The 14,071-nt window shown below is 33.8% G+C and overlaps 1 protein-coding gene across 1 annotated transcript; it reads left to right on the forward strand.

Moving 5' to 3' along the window:
* Window positions 1-201: 201 nt before the first annotated feature.
* Window positions 202-10,429, forward strand: LOC125812715 (uncharacterized). The gene is made up of 6 exons (XM_049492195.1): window positions 202-931; window positions 2,238-2,289; window positions 7,829-7,918; window positions 9,582-9,646; window positions 9,768-9,935; window positions 10,064-10,429. Exons 1-6 carry the CDS (start codon window positions 290-292, stop codon window positions 10,112-10,114), a joined length of 1,068 nt encoding a protein of 355 aa, XP_049348152.1. The 5' UTR covers window positions 202-289; the 3' UTR covers window positions 10,115-10,429.
* Window positions 10,430-14,071: the final 3,642 nt, after the last annotated feature.

Genomic DNA, 14,071 nt, shown 5'->3' on the forward strand with positions numbered 1-14,071 from the left:
TTCAGTGAATTTAACGAGTTATTATGACCGCGCGAAGCGCGGCTAAGTTCACTAGTATATAATAAAAAGAAATTACTAAAGATTAATTTTTTTTAGTATTAATATTTTTTTATTACCACGAAGCATGGATAAATACACCTGTGTGTAATTTACTAATTAATCAGCCAAAATAAGGGGTTTTAGTCGAGGCACAAACATTCATATCAACAGGCCAGCCATTTGGTCTTTTGCTACGAAGAGAAAAACCTCACCGTCTGCGGCGGTGCACTACCCCCAGCTCCGCCATAAGATGGAGGAAGAAAAGGCCGCAGCATACTACGACGAACTCACACGTAAAGGAGAAGGCGCCGCAAGATTCAAGCAAGGTCTAGGCTTTTCTTCAACTTCAAATGACGCCGTACCCATCCGTGGCTCTGCTCTCGTTTCTTCCTCTTCATTTCTGAGTAGTTTTGTCAGGGCATCAAGCCCGTCCAAAACCACCGAGTTCGAAAAACAAGCTCAGGTCCAAACCATCCAAAACAAGCTCAAGAAGAAACCTAAAGACAATAAAGATTGCCTTTCTTTTAGGGTTTCCAAAGGAAAATCCACTAGAAGTACAAGTCCAAGTCGCGAAAAATGTTCCAGCCGGAGAACCCCGAGTCCAAGCCAGAAGTTAAGGCGCCGGAGTCGAAGCCGGAGCAGAGACAAAGAGAGGCACTCGAGGTGGAGTGAAAACCGGGATGCTTATAGGTCGAAGCGTCCACATAGGTCTACAAGTAGAAGTAGAAGTAGAGACAGAGATAAACAAAGGAAAAGAGAAAGGCAAAAGGAGAAGCAGAGTACAAAGAGGACAAGGAGTGTGTCACCAAGGGATGGAAGACCGGAGAAAGTTGGGAAAGATAGAGCTGCTACGGTAGATTATAGCAAATTGATTGAAGGTTATCAAAATATGGTAATTCATTCTTATTTCTCAATGTAACTTGGTTTGATTATAATTTGTGCCATTTTTGCTGCTAATATAATACACATTCTAGGCAGTGAGTGAAGCAGATTGGTACAATATTCTCATTGTCTTCAAAAGTGTCAATTGTACTTCCTGATCTCAATTAGACAGTATGTTTTTGAGGAGAATCCCACTAGTGACCAAAACTGTGATCATGTCCGCTAGAGAAGCTTGCAGTCAGTTTAACAATTCCAAAGTTTTAACTATATCAAATTATTAGTACTCTACCCACGTCACACTAGGCCGCTTTACTAATCTTTACTGATTACTCAAAACCTAAAGACTAAAGTAAGGGTTCGCAATTGTAGCTATTTGATTTTAGCTTTAGTTTTAGTCTTGTTGGACTATTTGATTTTAGTTTTAGTTTGTAATTGTAGGTTGTAGCTTTTGCAAGTTCGTAAAGGTTTGTAATTTGATTAACATAAGAAATTTCATACTATGTTTTGGTGGTGACATGTAATTATAGCCTTCGTACATATTTTCTTTTATTGATGCAATATCTCATTATCTTTCTTGTTTCACTATGTCAAAGCATTTAAAGAAGTGAGAAGTCATATAATATTTTACGGACATTTTCTTATTGGGTAAACCGAAAATCGAACCTATAACGACCAAAACCCAATAAATCGAACCGATAATACACAAAACTGAACTGAACCGACCGATGCACGCCCCTAGATAATGTTGCCTGAAGATGTTGCCTTTATGTTTTATGCTATAAGGATGACCGGATTGTAAAGCGTCATATAGATTCTTATCCAGCGTTATTAATTTATGTAAATGTGTTTCAGACCGATGTACTTACAAATTTGTCAAAACTAAAGAAACGAGGAATCTTCTGATTATTGAGCATATAAAAATGACACTGTAGTTGCATAGTGGATTTTATCAATTCTCCCATATCCATATATTTCCTCTAACTATCCATTTGAGGCTTCAAATATGTGATAATTGACTGGAAAACACCTATATGACTACATGGTTGATGTTTCTTTCATCATCAGCAAGTTCTCTTAATTGTTAGTGGTTACCAAGTAGGTGCAACCAATATCTTGGATCGATAGCCTGAAGTTTGTTTGTTGGACTCTTTTATTGTATCCTGTAAGATCTGTAAGTACTTTGTTTTAGATTATGAAGCCCCATGTCCTCATCATTTCTTAGATGATGAGTTTTTTGTGAATACAAAGTTACCCTTCTCTCAAAACAATGATTTTGAAGCCTGATGTTGTTTATGTTTTGTTTCTATGTTGAACAGACTCCAGCTGAAAGAGTCAAAGCCAAAATGAAATTTCAACTTTCAGAAAGTGGTATTTTAAACTTCTTTTTCTGCTCTTTTTTGGGTTTAGAAGTGTTACTGTTTGTATAATATTCTTCACTTGTGGATGCCTAATATGTAAATTTGGTTATTTAATGTACTATACAGTGGATACTAATATGTTTAATTAGTTGAGGAGATATTACCTAAATCTACTGATGGTTATGAGGCTGCAACTCTTTCTAGAAAAAATGATATAACAATAGTGATGATTGCTAATAGGAAGGTCTGAGCCTATCATCAATACATGCAAGAAATAGCAAAACAAGTACTCCCTCTAGTCCATATTAAGTGAATTGTTGGGTATGACACACCTCTTAAGAAAAATATTTAAGGACATGAATTGAAGGCTACTTTCTGCAACCTTTGGATTAATTTGTAAACTATTCTCCTAGAAAATGTAAAGTAGTTAAGAACCTCATTAAAAAGAAGGGTAAATATGGAAAAAAATCCCAATAGTTTTCTTGAATTTTGAAAAATTCACTTATTTTGAAGTATGAAAAAAGTTGCAATAATTCACTTAAGGCCCGTTTGGCCATGTGAGATAAAATCATCATATGAAATCATATGAGAGGGAGATACAGGAAATCATCTGGAGTGCATTCCGAAAGCCACAACAAAGGAGGTTAGCAGTGACAAAGCTGATTTGGCTATGAAAATCTCAAAGGACCAAAGCACCATAGTTTCCTTGTAGAATGACACGCAAATTGAAGTGTGGATGGTGGAAGATATAGAACCAATCCAATAGGATCAGAGTCTTACTATCCGAAAGGAGAAGGAGACATCTGCATGGGTAAGACAAATTCTGATTAAGTTGGGGAAAATGTTTGGAGTCGATTTCCATGGACATGAGGAGTCGTTGGAGTTACTTATGCAAATAGACAGCTGCAAGCAGGCTAGAAAGATGGAAAACGATTCCATCACTAAGAGGTCTAGATACAAGGGGATTTTAGGAGCTTAAAAGGCTCACATCTGTTGACATCAATTTCAAAAGTGATGGAAAAGAGAGGGGGAAAGAGGACAATGTTTTACCATGAAAGTAAAATTTGTGTCCTGGAATGTAAGGGGACTTAATAGTGGGGATAAAAGAAGATTGGTGAAGAGCTTAATTCTCAATTGAAATGCCGACGTAGTCTTTCTACAGGAATCTAAGCTAGAGGGGGAGTTTAAAGATATGATAAAAGAATTATGGGGTGGAAGATGGGGCAAATATGCTTGTCTTCAAGCTAGTGGCACTAGAGGGGAATTCTGATGTTACGGGATAGCGAGAGGGGAAGTTCTATAAATTGGCTCTTACACTCTTACATGTAAACTTGAGGCTCTATTGCAGGATTACAAGTGTCATATAATAGAAGCATATGCTCCAAATTGTAGGTTTGAAAGAGAACATGTATAGGAGGAAATAAGAGTTGTCAAAAGTTTGTTTAAGGAGACAACAACAATGCTGCTTCTGGAATTGATAGGATTCTGATATATAAGTAGTGGGATGACAGTTTCAACAAAATTAAACAAGTTGTGTTGGAGAGATTATGCTTGGATCACAATCCAATTGCAGTACAATGTGGAGCTTGGGATCACAACAAATCCTATTTCAAGTTTGATACCTGGTGGTTGGCTGAGGGTTTTGTGGAAAGAGTCAAAGGGTGGTGGGAGTCATTTGTCTTTCATGGGAAGCCTGATTACATCCTTGGATGTAAATTAAAGGCTTTAAAAGGTAAACTGAAGGAGTGGAGCAACATGAGCTTTGGAAATCCAAGAATGCAAAATGTCCAAATATTGAGCGAGTTAACCATTCTAGATACAATAATGGAGAACAACATTTTAACATCATCAGAGGCAGCTTTGAAGGCATCTTCTCTAATAGATTATGAAGAGCACTGAAAAAAAGAGGAGATAACATGGAGACAAAGATCAAGCGCACTTTGGCTGAAAGAGGGAGACACAAGTACCAAATTTTTCCATGAAATGGCCAATGCAGATAAAAGAAGCATTAATATTGACCAACTGATGATTGAAGAAGAACCTTTGATAGATCCACTGAGAATTGGGGGAGGGGGGTTATTGGGTTCTATCAGAAGTTGTATTCTGAAAACATAGGTTGGAGACCTTTAATTAACTTGATCAATTGTCCGGTTATCACTAAGGAGGAGAGAGAAGCTCTATAAGGGGAGGTTGAGGAACAAGAAGTATTTTCATGTTTAAAGATGTGTGCAATGGACAAAGCTCTTGGTCTAGATGACTTCACAATGGGGTTCTACATCAAATGTTGGGATGTAGTAAAATATCATGAAAACTTTCAAGAACTTCTACTCATGGTGTCTTTGAGAAAAGTTTCAATGCCACATACATTGCTTTGATTCCAAACAAGAATGGAGCTAAGGAACTGAAAGACTTCAAACATATCTATCTCATAGGTAGTGTCTACAAACTGTTATCAAAGGTGCTGGAAAGATTGAAGAGGTGTTGATAAGTTGGTAGATGTTCAACAAATGACTTTCATAAAAAATAGACAAATAATGGATGCTATCCTAATTGCAAATGAAGTGGTAGATTCTAGAATCATTCGAGGGAAGGCATGAATTTTGTGCAAATTGGATATTGAGAAGGCATATGACCATGTAAACGGGGAATTCTTGCTGAAAATGCTCTTGAGTATGGGTTTTGGAAGGAAGTGGGTTCACTGGGTAAGATATTGCATCTCCACCAAAAGATTTTCAGCTCTTATCAGTGGATCACCTGGAGGCTTTTCCCTACAAATAGGGGCTTGAGGCAGGGGGATCCTTTTGTCTCCTCTCTTTATAATGAATGTCTAAGAGGCTCCCAAGGCCTAGCTCGAGTGGCAAAAGGTGGAGTATTTGTGGCTTATGTCACAGGTTCATGCCCCACACCATGCAAAGCAAAACCCGTTATTTAAGTGGAGAAGGGTCGAGGGGAGGGCCCATTATCCACCGCACAGCCCAAAGGGCGCGTCACAGGCGAATTTCTCGGTTATCATAAAAAAAATGAATGTCTAAGAGGTTTTGTGGAAGTCACAAACCAAACCCCAAGTTCAAATGCCATCATGGAAGTCACATACTTGCAGTATGCTGATGATACCTTAATCTTCTGTGATGTTGAGAAAGGGCAAGCTAGTTGTTCCCAATCAATGAAGTTCCTAATATGTTGGAGTTGTCTGGAATTCTAGGAGGGGAAGTAGGCTCCCTGTCTTTTATGTACCTATGTATGCCTCTAGGTGCCAAGTCAAAGGCCATGAGCATTTGGAACTTAGTGATTGAAAAGTGTGAGAAGAAGTTAACTAGATGGAAATCTCAGTATATCTCCTTTGTTATGCCCCTAGGTGCCAAGTTAAAGTCCATGAACATTTGGAACTCAGTGATTGAAAAGCGTGAGAAGAAGTTAACTAGATTGACATCTCAACACATCTCCTTAAGTGGCCGAGTCACTCTCATCAATTTTCTTTTGGATGCTCTCCCTACTAACATGATGTCTATCTTTCCCATTTCTGATGGAGGGATAAAAAGTTTAGACAAGATTGGAGAGATTTTCTTTGGAAAGGGATTGAGGAAAATGACTATTGTTTGACACTTGGTCAAATTGAACGAGGTTCTATGGGGAAAGAAGCAAGGGGGTTTAGGAGTGAGAAATCTGAAAATTCAAACAAGGCACTCAGGCTGAAGTGGTTATGGAGATACTCACAAGAACCTCAAGCACATTAGGGCAAAGTAATTAAAGCTAAATATGGAGAGGAGAATAAATGGAGGTATCTACACCCTATGGTGTAAGTTTATGGAGGTCTATCTGAATCTTTTAGCCTTTTTGAGAAATAACACAACTATGAGGGTAGGCGATGGAAGTATGACCTCCTTTTGGAAGGACAAATGGCTGGGACATGGTAGTTTAAAAACCCTTTTCCCTGAGATGTATGTGTTGGTAGTACATCAACAAATGAGTTTAGCTGACAATTGGACACAACAAGGATGGAACATCCAGTTTAGAAGGAGTTTTAATGACTGGGAAATTGAAACTGTGAATGAATTTTTAGAGCTCTGGCGGAGTTCAAAGGGACAAGAATGAGGCTGATAGACTATCGTGGAACAAAGATAGCAAAGGCATGGTTAAGGTGAACTCAACACAAGTTTTTGAATAAAGGTGGCCAGCAGCCACCATAATGGTCATGAAAACAGATCTAGAAAACAAAAATTACTTCAAGGTGACATGTTTTACTTGGTTACTGGCAAGAGAAGCAATATTGACACAACAAAATCTCAAGAAGAGGAAGTTCTCTATGTGCTCTAGATGCTATTTATGTGGAGAAAAGGTTGAGATAGCCAACCATCTGTTTTTACCGTGCAAGATAACAACCTAACTTTGGAGGATTTTTATCAGCCTCAGGGGTGTTGTTTGGACTATGCCTAACAGAATCACCCACCTCCTCTACAGTTGGGAAGAGGTAGGTGGGGGAGCTTCAGACAAAAATAGATGGAGGATTGTCCTAGCCTGTATCTGCTGGACAATCTGGAGAGAGAGAGAGAAATGCTAGATGTTTTCATAGCAAAAGTTGTGATCTTCAGAAGATCAAATGGTGTAAGTGTACCTAGAGGATACTGAGTCAATTATTCAGATCCTTGGCTCTATTTAGATTTAGATTCAGATATCTTGTTTTGTTGATAAGTTGTAATTATGGCTTTCAGTACAATGTTGTACTGATTTTAGTCAATACATACGAATGTTACCTTTCTAAAAAAAAATCATATAAGATGGAATTGAAGTTTTGTTTGTACATGCAATTTGGATTCTTAAGTTGTAGTTTTTGCTCATAAACATAAAATCCTCAAATTATCAAAATTGCCCAACTCTTTATACAATCTTACGAAATAAGCAAAAGTTCATAACAAAAGTATAATACATTATCACAAAGCTGTTCTAAAAGAAAATACAACATTTATGATCGAACTTTAGTTCACTAAAAAAGTAACAATTGAACATGAGTTCCCTAATGAGTTGTAGTGTATTACTCTTTATTTGAGTTGTTTGTCGGTCAATATCATTATGTTCATATTTCGTGAAAAATTCATTACTCTAGTATTCTCGCAAAAAATTATGTAGATACAAATGATTTTTTTTTCCTTACAAAATATAAACATGTGAGTCTATTTTATATGTGAAAATTGTGAAATTATGATTTGGCTTTTTTGAGAATTTGGGATTTCATCTCATGATATGAAATCGCATGTCCAAACGTTGATTTCATTCATGGTTTCAAATTACAAGATTAAATCGCATGTCCAAACACCTACTTAATATGGACTAGAGGGAGTATGTCATAAGAACATATTGTTGCTTATAGGTTTACCTGAAGTAACCTTTTCCTAAATTCTTGCTCTGCTTTTTGTACATTTCTGTTTCATGTTAGTTGTCTACTTATCTTACAAGCTCATACAAAAGCTGGAAGAGGTGGTAGCTTATCACTTGAACTTAATATGAGTATGGATTTAATTAGCCCGTTGTTTTCTTTTGTTTCCTTTTGACAGTTCGAAAAGATGAAACAAAAAGCATGGGCTCTGGATGGGAGCGTTTTGACTTTGACAAGGATGCCCCTTTGGATGACAACAAGATTGAAGGTTAGCTATTTGGTTGCTATTGCTTACATATGAACATAGTCAAATTGAATCCTTTTCCTTATCACTTGTAGTAGGATTCTTATTGTTGCTGCAATCAGGCAGTGCTGAGTGTGTTTGGATGGGTTTAAAAACAGGTAAAAATAGCTTTGAAGCTCTTTTAGCTTATTAATATGGTAATAGGGTGAAGCATATAACTAAAATCAGATTCCAGGTGTCTTGCACTGCGCTAGTTAAAAGGATGGACTTCAATATTCTTCCTTTATTTCCGACTTGTATAGCTATACCGACTTGTATAGCTATTTGTAGCCTGCTAGAAATCCTCAACGTAATGGTGATTTCATCGGATGCAGAATTCCAATACACTATTGGTCAATGTGCATATAAGATGCAAACTAAAACAACATTTAGGTTACGTAGCTTGTGTATGAAGGATTTGTTCATTTCATGAAATATTCATATCTCAAGGAAGCATCTTAAGTTGGATGAGGTTTTCACTACAAATAAAACAAATGTACTCTGGTTTGTTACAGCAAAGCTGGTTTATTACATGTATACATATGAGTGATGTTTGCATGAAACTAAGGTGACTTTCTTATTGGGGCATAATGATATTTTTATTTGTTTCTCATGGGACACAATATTGGAGCCATGATCTCAGTGGAGGGGGTTCAAAGTATAAATTAAGAAGCAAATATGTGAAAATTATAAGATGAAAAATGGAGCGAGACAAGGAAGGGATGCATTGTCATGTCGTGTTTAGCTTCTTCCTACTTCGATCCTACCTCATTGAGCCTTTTAGAATTCTTGTGTTCTTTATTTTCTTTTATTTTGCAGTATTTTACTTTAGTTTGAACTTTCTTTAAATTTTGAATTAGTGTCCATTCAATCATATGTTTCTTTGAAAATCACTAAGCTTATTTACAAGGTGGGATTGAGTTACTAATATTATATATAACTCAAATAACTTTAGCTTCGTTTCCATCTCTTTAGAATAGAATTGGAAAAAATAAGAAACAAATACTATGAAATTAAAGAAAGAAATTCAATTGAATAGATATTGTTAAAAAGGATATTCACGACTTTCAAATTTCTTCATTTGATTAAATTAAATTTACCTTATTTTATATAAATTTTTGTCTAACTCAATTGCAAGTTAAATAGCAATTCATTGTTTTTTAAATAGTTTCTTCCGGTTAGTACATGGAATGAGAGTTATGAAGAAACGAAGTGAGCAATAGAAATAAGAAGAATAAAAGACAAAAATACAAAGAATGTGCCTACTATATTTAAACAAAGCCTAATTGAGAAGAAGAAATAACATAGAAGAGAAAAAAAAAGAATATAGCTTCACATTGAGCCCAAAAGCAATGAGAAAATAATGAGAGAAAAAAAGTAAGAGTTTCAGATTGCGCCCAAAAACGAGGGCTTTTTCATTGGGTTGTATTCTGAGCTCAAAAGTTGAGAGCCCATCGCTTAGCCTATGGGACTTTCCAAAGCAAAAAAAGGTGGGACATAGTGCACTTAGTGGGACTCGAACCAGAGCGTTAAAGACAAAATTTGAACTCCCTAAGCTTCCAAACCTCCGTTCTTGCTTATATCAATGTTTTTGTAGACAGAAAAGTTCCTTTATTTGCCGACACTGATACATTGTTGATTGCTTTAGCTGTAGAAGATGATGGTGCTTTAGTCAACCACATTGGTAAAAGCTTTCGGTTTTCTACGGTGGAGGTACACCTCTTTTTCTTTGTATCATTTCCTTCTCATAACTGCATTGTTGCAAATGGGCTCTGATCATGCCAAAGAGCGTGAACAGATGTTTGTGCTGTTAATTTTTTTGGTTGATTTGAAGACTAGGAGGGAGGAACAAATTAAGGCTGCTCATGATGAGGCTATTTTTGGAGCTCCCTCACATCTGCCACGTTCACCTTCCACAGAAACAGATGATGAAGCAGAAGATGGTAATGGCAAAAAGGACATATCTGAAATTGCCCCTGCTACAAGTCTCATCAGTGGGCAGGTGATATCTTAAATCTTGTCATAGTAGTTTTTTGCTAATTATTAGAGTACCATGGTTAGGTCTTCACCCTTCTATCTTCATTTTTTCGTTCCACTCTGCCTAATCATTCTTGTATTATATGAATTTAGGCAGTGGCAATGCAACAAGGTTCTTGGCGTGATCGTGTGCGTAAATCATGACTTGTGTGAATTCTTGGAAATTGAGGGTTTTTGTATTTGTGCTAGTCTTGTGTGAGTTGTAACCCGCTGCCTTTTGGAGTAGTGCAAGGTCCTTGTTTTGTACTGGGGAAATTGTGAGGGTGGGTATTTATGGAGTTGGGCTTTCAGCTTTAAAATATCCATTGTAGGTAATGATCTGTGTCATATTCTAATTTTCTTATGGAGAAGTAGCATGGAACAGTGCAAATATTTTTCTGTAAATATTCTCTTTGGTACTCTTAAACTTTGAATTCAGCAGCCCTTGTATAGTTTGTATGTGGACGTCAAGTATAGTGCTTTTGCTAAGATTCATCACCTGTAAATCAATTTCGGTTATAAATATAGGTCATATGATAGTCATAGAATTCTTCATTGAGAATCATATTTTCAAACTAAGCTTCAGCCATACTGGATGAGTAGTGGATTGCACTCAATATTCTATGGGAGATTTACAAATAGAGGGTGCGCATGATATGGTATATACTGAAATGCCATATTGTACTGAAAAAAAATTAATATCGTGGTTTTAGTATTATGATATTCGGTTGGTCTATGGTATACATTTATTTTTATTTGGTATTCGGTACGGTATTTGGTATTTAAAAATATCATATTGAATTATCAAATATTATACCAAAGTATATAGTTACATGAATAATACATATATTATTAAAAAAATACCAACAAATATGTAACTTAGTATTAGTATAAACTAAATGTTTAGAAGTTGAAACTTTAACTACTCTATTTTGATTGAAATGTATTTGAAATATAATTGATTATCAAAGTAGTTGTTTGTACTTTATTTTGAATATATATTTCTACATGTGTAATGTGTTTGTATGATACAATTGAGACCTTTTTTTTGTTGTTGAAGTCATAATACTCTATTATATGAAAATACATTAGTCGAAGTTTAACAAACTATGGTTATCGATTTACTATACTGTAGAATACCGAAATTAAACTTTAAAATACCGAACCATACCGAATTAAATTGTAATAGTAATGGTATAATGCTTTAAATATTGAATACCAAAATCACACTACCAAAAGTTTTAATTACCGTACTATACCATGCCCACCCCAATTATTTTTTTACGGATATATACGACAACAATCCATATCTACAAAATTTTAATTTACAGCACTATTTTACTTTTTTTTTTTAAAAGCATAAAATGTTTATTTCATATATAAAACCTCCAAAGAACTCACAAGTCACAAGATTAAGAATTTTTTAGATCTCTCTTTCGAACATTGAACATGTTTGGCATTGGAAGGAGCTACTGAGCCAAAGATCATTTAACGATCTCCAATTCACCTCTATTTTACTTTCTATTCTCTATATTTAGAGAGTAAAATAGAGAATTTCACTATCCTTCTTTTATAGAGAGGTGGAGAACTACTATTCATACTCCCGTTTCACTTTTTTATTATTTTATTATTATTTTTATTATTTTGTAATTTTTCATATAAGACCATTAATTAAATCTCTAATATTCATATTTTTTTAAATACAATATAATATTTTTTAAAAATATATTATTTAACATATACTACTTCCATCCTGAATTAATAATATTCCATTTTTTAAAATTTTGTCACTTTAATATACTTAGATTTTATTATTAATTTTCATTATAAAGAATGCACAAAATTTAATGGTCTACAATTGTTCAAACTATTCGTGATCCATATTAAAAGAAGAAATATTTCACAATGAAACAAGAATCGTGCCAAAAAGATGTTGAACGTGCATTCAGAGTTTTGCAATCACGTTTTGTAATTATTGAAGGACATTCACGTTTGTGGAGAAAGGAAGTGCTACATGATATAATGACTAAATGTATTTAATGACATAATATGATAATCAAGGATGAACATCATCTTAATGCACCAATTCAAGATGTCGTAGAGGCTCTAACTGCAACCACATAAATGATGGTAGATGAAAATCTCCGGTTCCGGTTTGAACAATTTTTAGCTAGACATAAAAAAAATGAAGGACAAAAATGCTCATTTTGAACTATGTAATGCATTAATGGAGCATCTATGGGAGCAACGTAATAATCTTGAAAGTTGAATATTTATGAAATGTTTATATAATTGTATTTTATTAATGATTTCACTTTTATTTGAATTGTCCATTAATTTGTATATTATATAATATTTGCTTACAATTTATGTTATTTAGAAAATTAAAATAAAATATAATTTAATATTAGACAATGAATTTCAAAAAATAAAATTTTATATCACATGAAAATTATATAAAGTGATTATTTGGAAAAAAGAAAGAAAATATTTATATTATGAAATAAGAAAATAAGAATGAAATAAATAATAATAATATAATATTAAGGATAGAGAAAAAAATTCTTTTTAGCGAGTAAAATACATAATTGAATTGGAATTGATTGTCTGAAAAAACTGAGTACTATATATGTAAAGATTAAAATAGATAATAGAATTGAAGATGCTCTTGTATTAGAATCTTACTTTTCTTGGCTATACAAAGATCATGATCTATTAGTTAAATGTGAGAAGTTCCTTCTTGTATGGGGACTCACACGAGGAGGTATACATAGAAATAACACCCGCACAAATGTGCAGAGGCATATCCAGGATCTCGGCTAGATGGGTGCATGATTACGAAAAAATGTATCTCTAATATAAATTTGATCGATTTGACTTTTAGTTTATAATATGAATCATTAAAGTTTAAAAATTATAGATCCAAAATATATAATACTACTAGTTTTAAATTTTAATATACACATTTGATTAAATTATATAAAAAATTTACAATGCTAAATTTTTTAGGAATTCTCAATGTAATACACTTGAAAATTTTGAAAGAATAAAGGAAAAAAACAAAAGAAAAATTAGTTGAAACGACAAAAGTGTAACTGATAACCACTTGAAAAAGTGTAACTGATAACCACTTGAAAAAGTGTTACTCAAAGAAACAAGATAGATATAAGATTTAAATTTCTATCTCTCAGTTAGATAAGTGCACCCAATCATCATCGCATTTTTATATGATACTTTGAACATGGGTTCACACATCTATATTTAAATATTTTTTTAAAAATATAACACTACTATATATGATTTAGAGAGGGGAGCATGGGTTCACGTGAACCCACGGCACCCCCTCTAGATACGCCTCTGCAAATGTGGTTATACCTAGAGGACTATCACATAAGCAAGAGGACTTTCTAGTTAGACCACAACTCTTTCATGGTTTTCTTAACATCTCTCCATGTACATTTGTTGGTCACCTGTACATATCATTCTATGTTGTAGGTATATTAAAGAGAAAATATATAAAATGATATCGAAATTGTCCCCAATTTTCAAAAAGACATCTTATCTATGCGACGGTCCTATTAACCTTCTAATTATGTTTGAACTGATATTATTACATCATTTTTGTTCACTTGACATAGAGAGTGTATATACTCTCTTAAAGAGCGTGAACATCCTCAAAATAATAAATATAATTTTATTTTTGTAAGTGTTTTGTTATAAAATATTTTTTTTTGTTTTTCTTATTATCTTGACCTTTTTTCGTTATTATTATTTTTTCTTTCTTCAAGCTTCTTCAAAAATTCATTGTCATCTTCATTGAAACTCCTCACTTTCAATGTCACTATTTTATTACAATTCCACCCTCCTTTTATTACTATTAGTTTAACTTTTTTCACTTTATCTAAATATTTCTTTATTTTTTTTTATCATTTTTATTATTTCTTTCTTTCTTCTTTTTTTTTTTTTTGGTTTTTTTTATTAGTTTATATTTTTTTTTCTCTTTCTATATTGTTACCTTTATAAGAAAATAAAATAAATTACATTACTTTTCTTCTTTTCTCATTTATTATTTTTATTTTCTCTTTTATTCTTTCCTCATTTATTATTATTATTATTATTATT

Source organism: Solanum verrucosum, unplaced genomic scaffold (assembly GCF_900185275.1).
Source record: "Solanum verrucosum unplaced genomic scaffold, falcon-dt-bn FXZP01000033.1, whole genome shotgun sequence".
In the NCBI taxonomy this organism is placed as follows: Eukaryota; Viridiplantae; Streptophyta; class Magnoliopsida; order Solanales; family Solanaceae; genus Solanum; species Solanum verrucosum.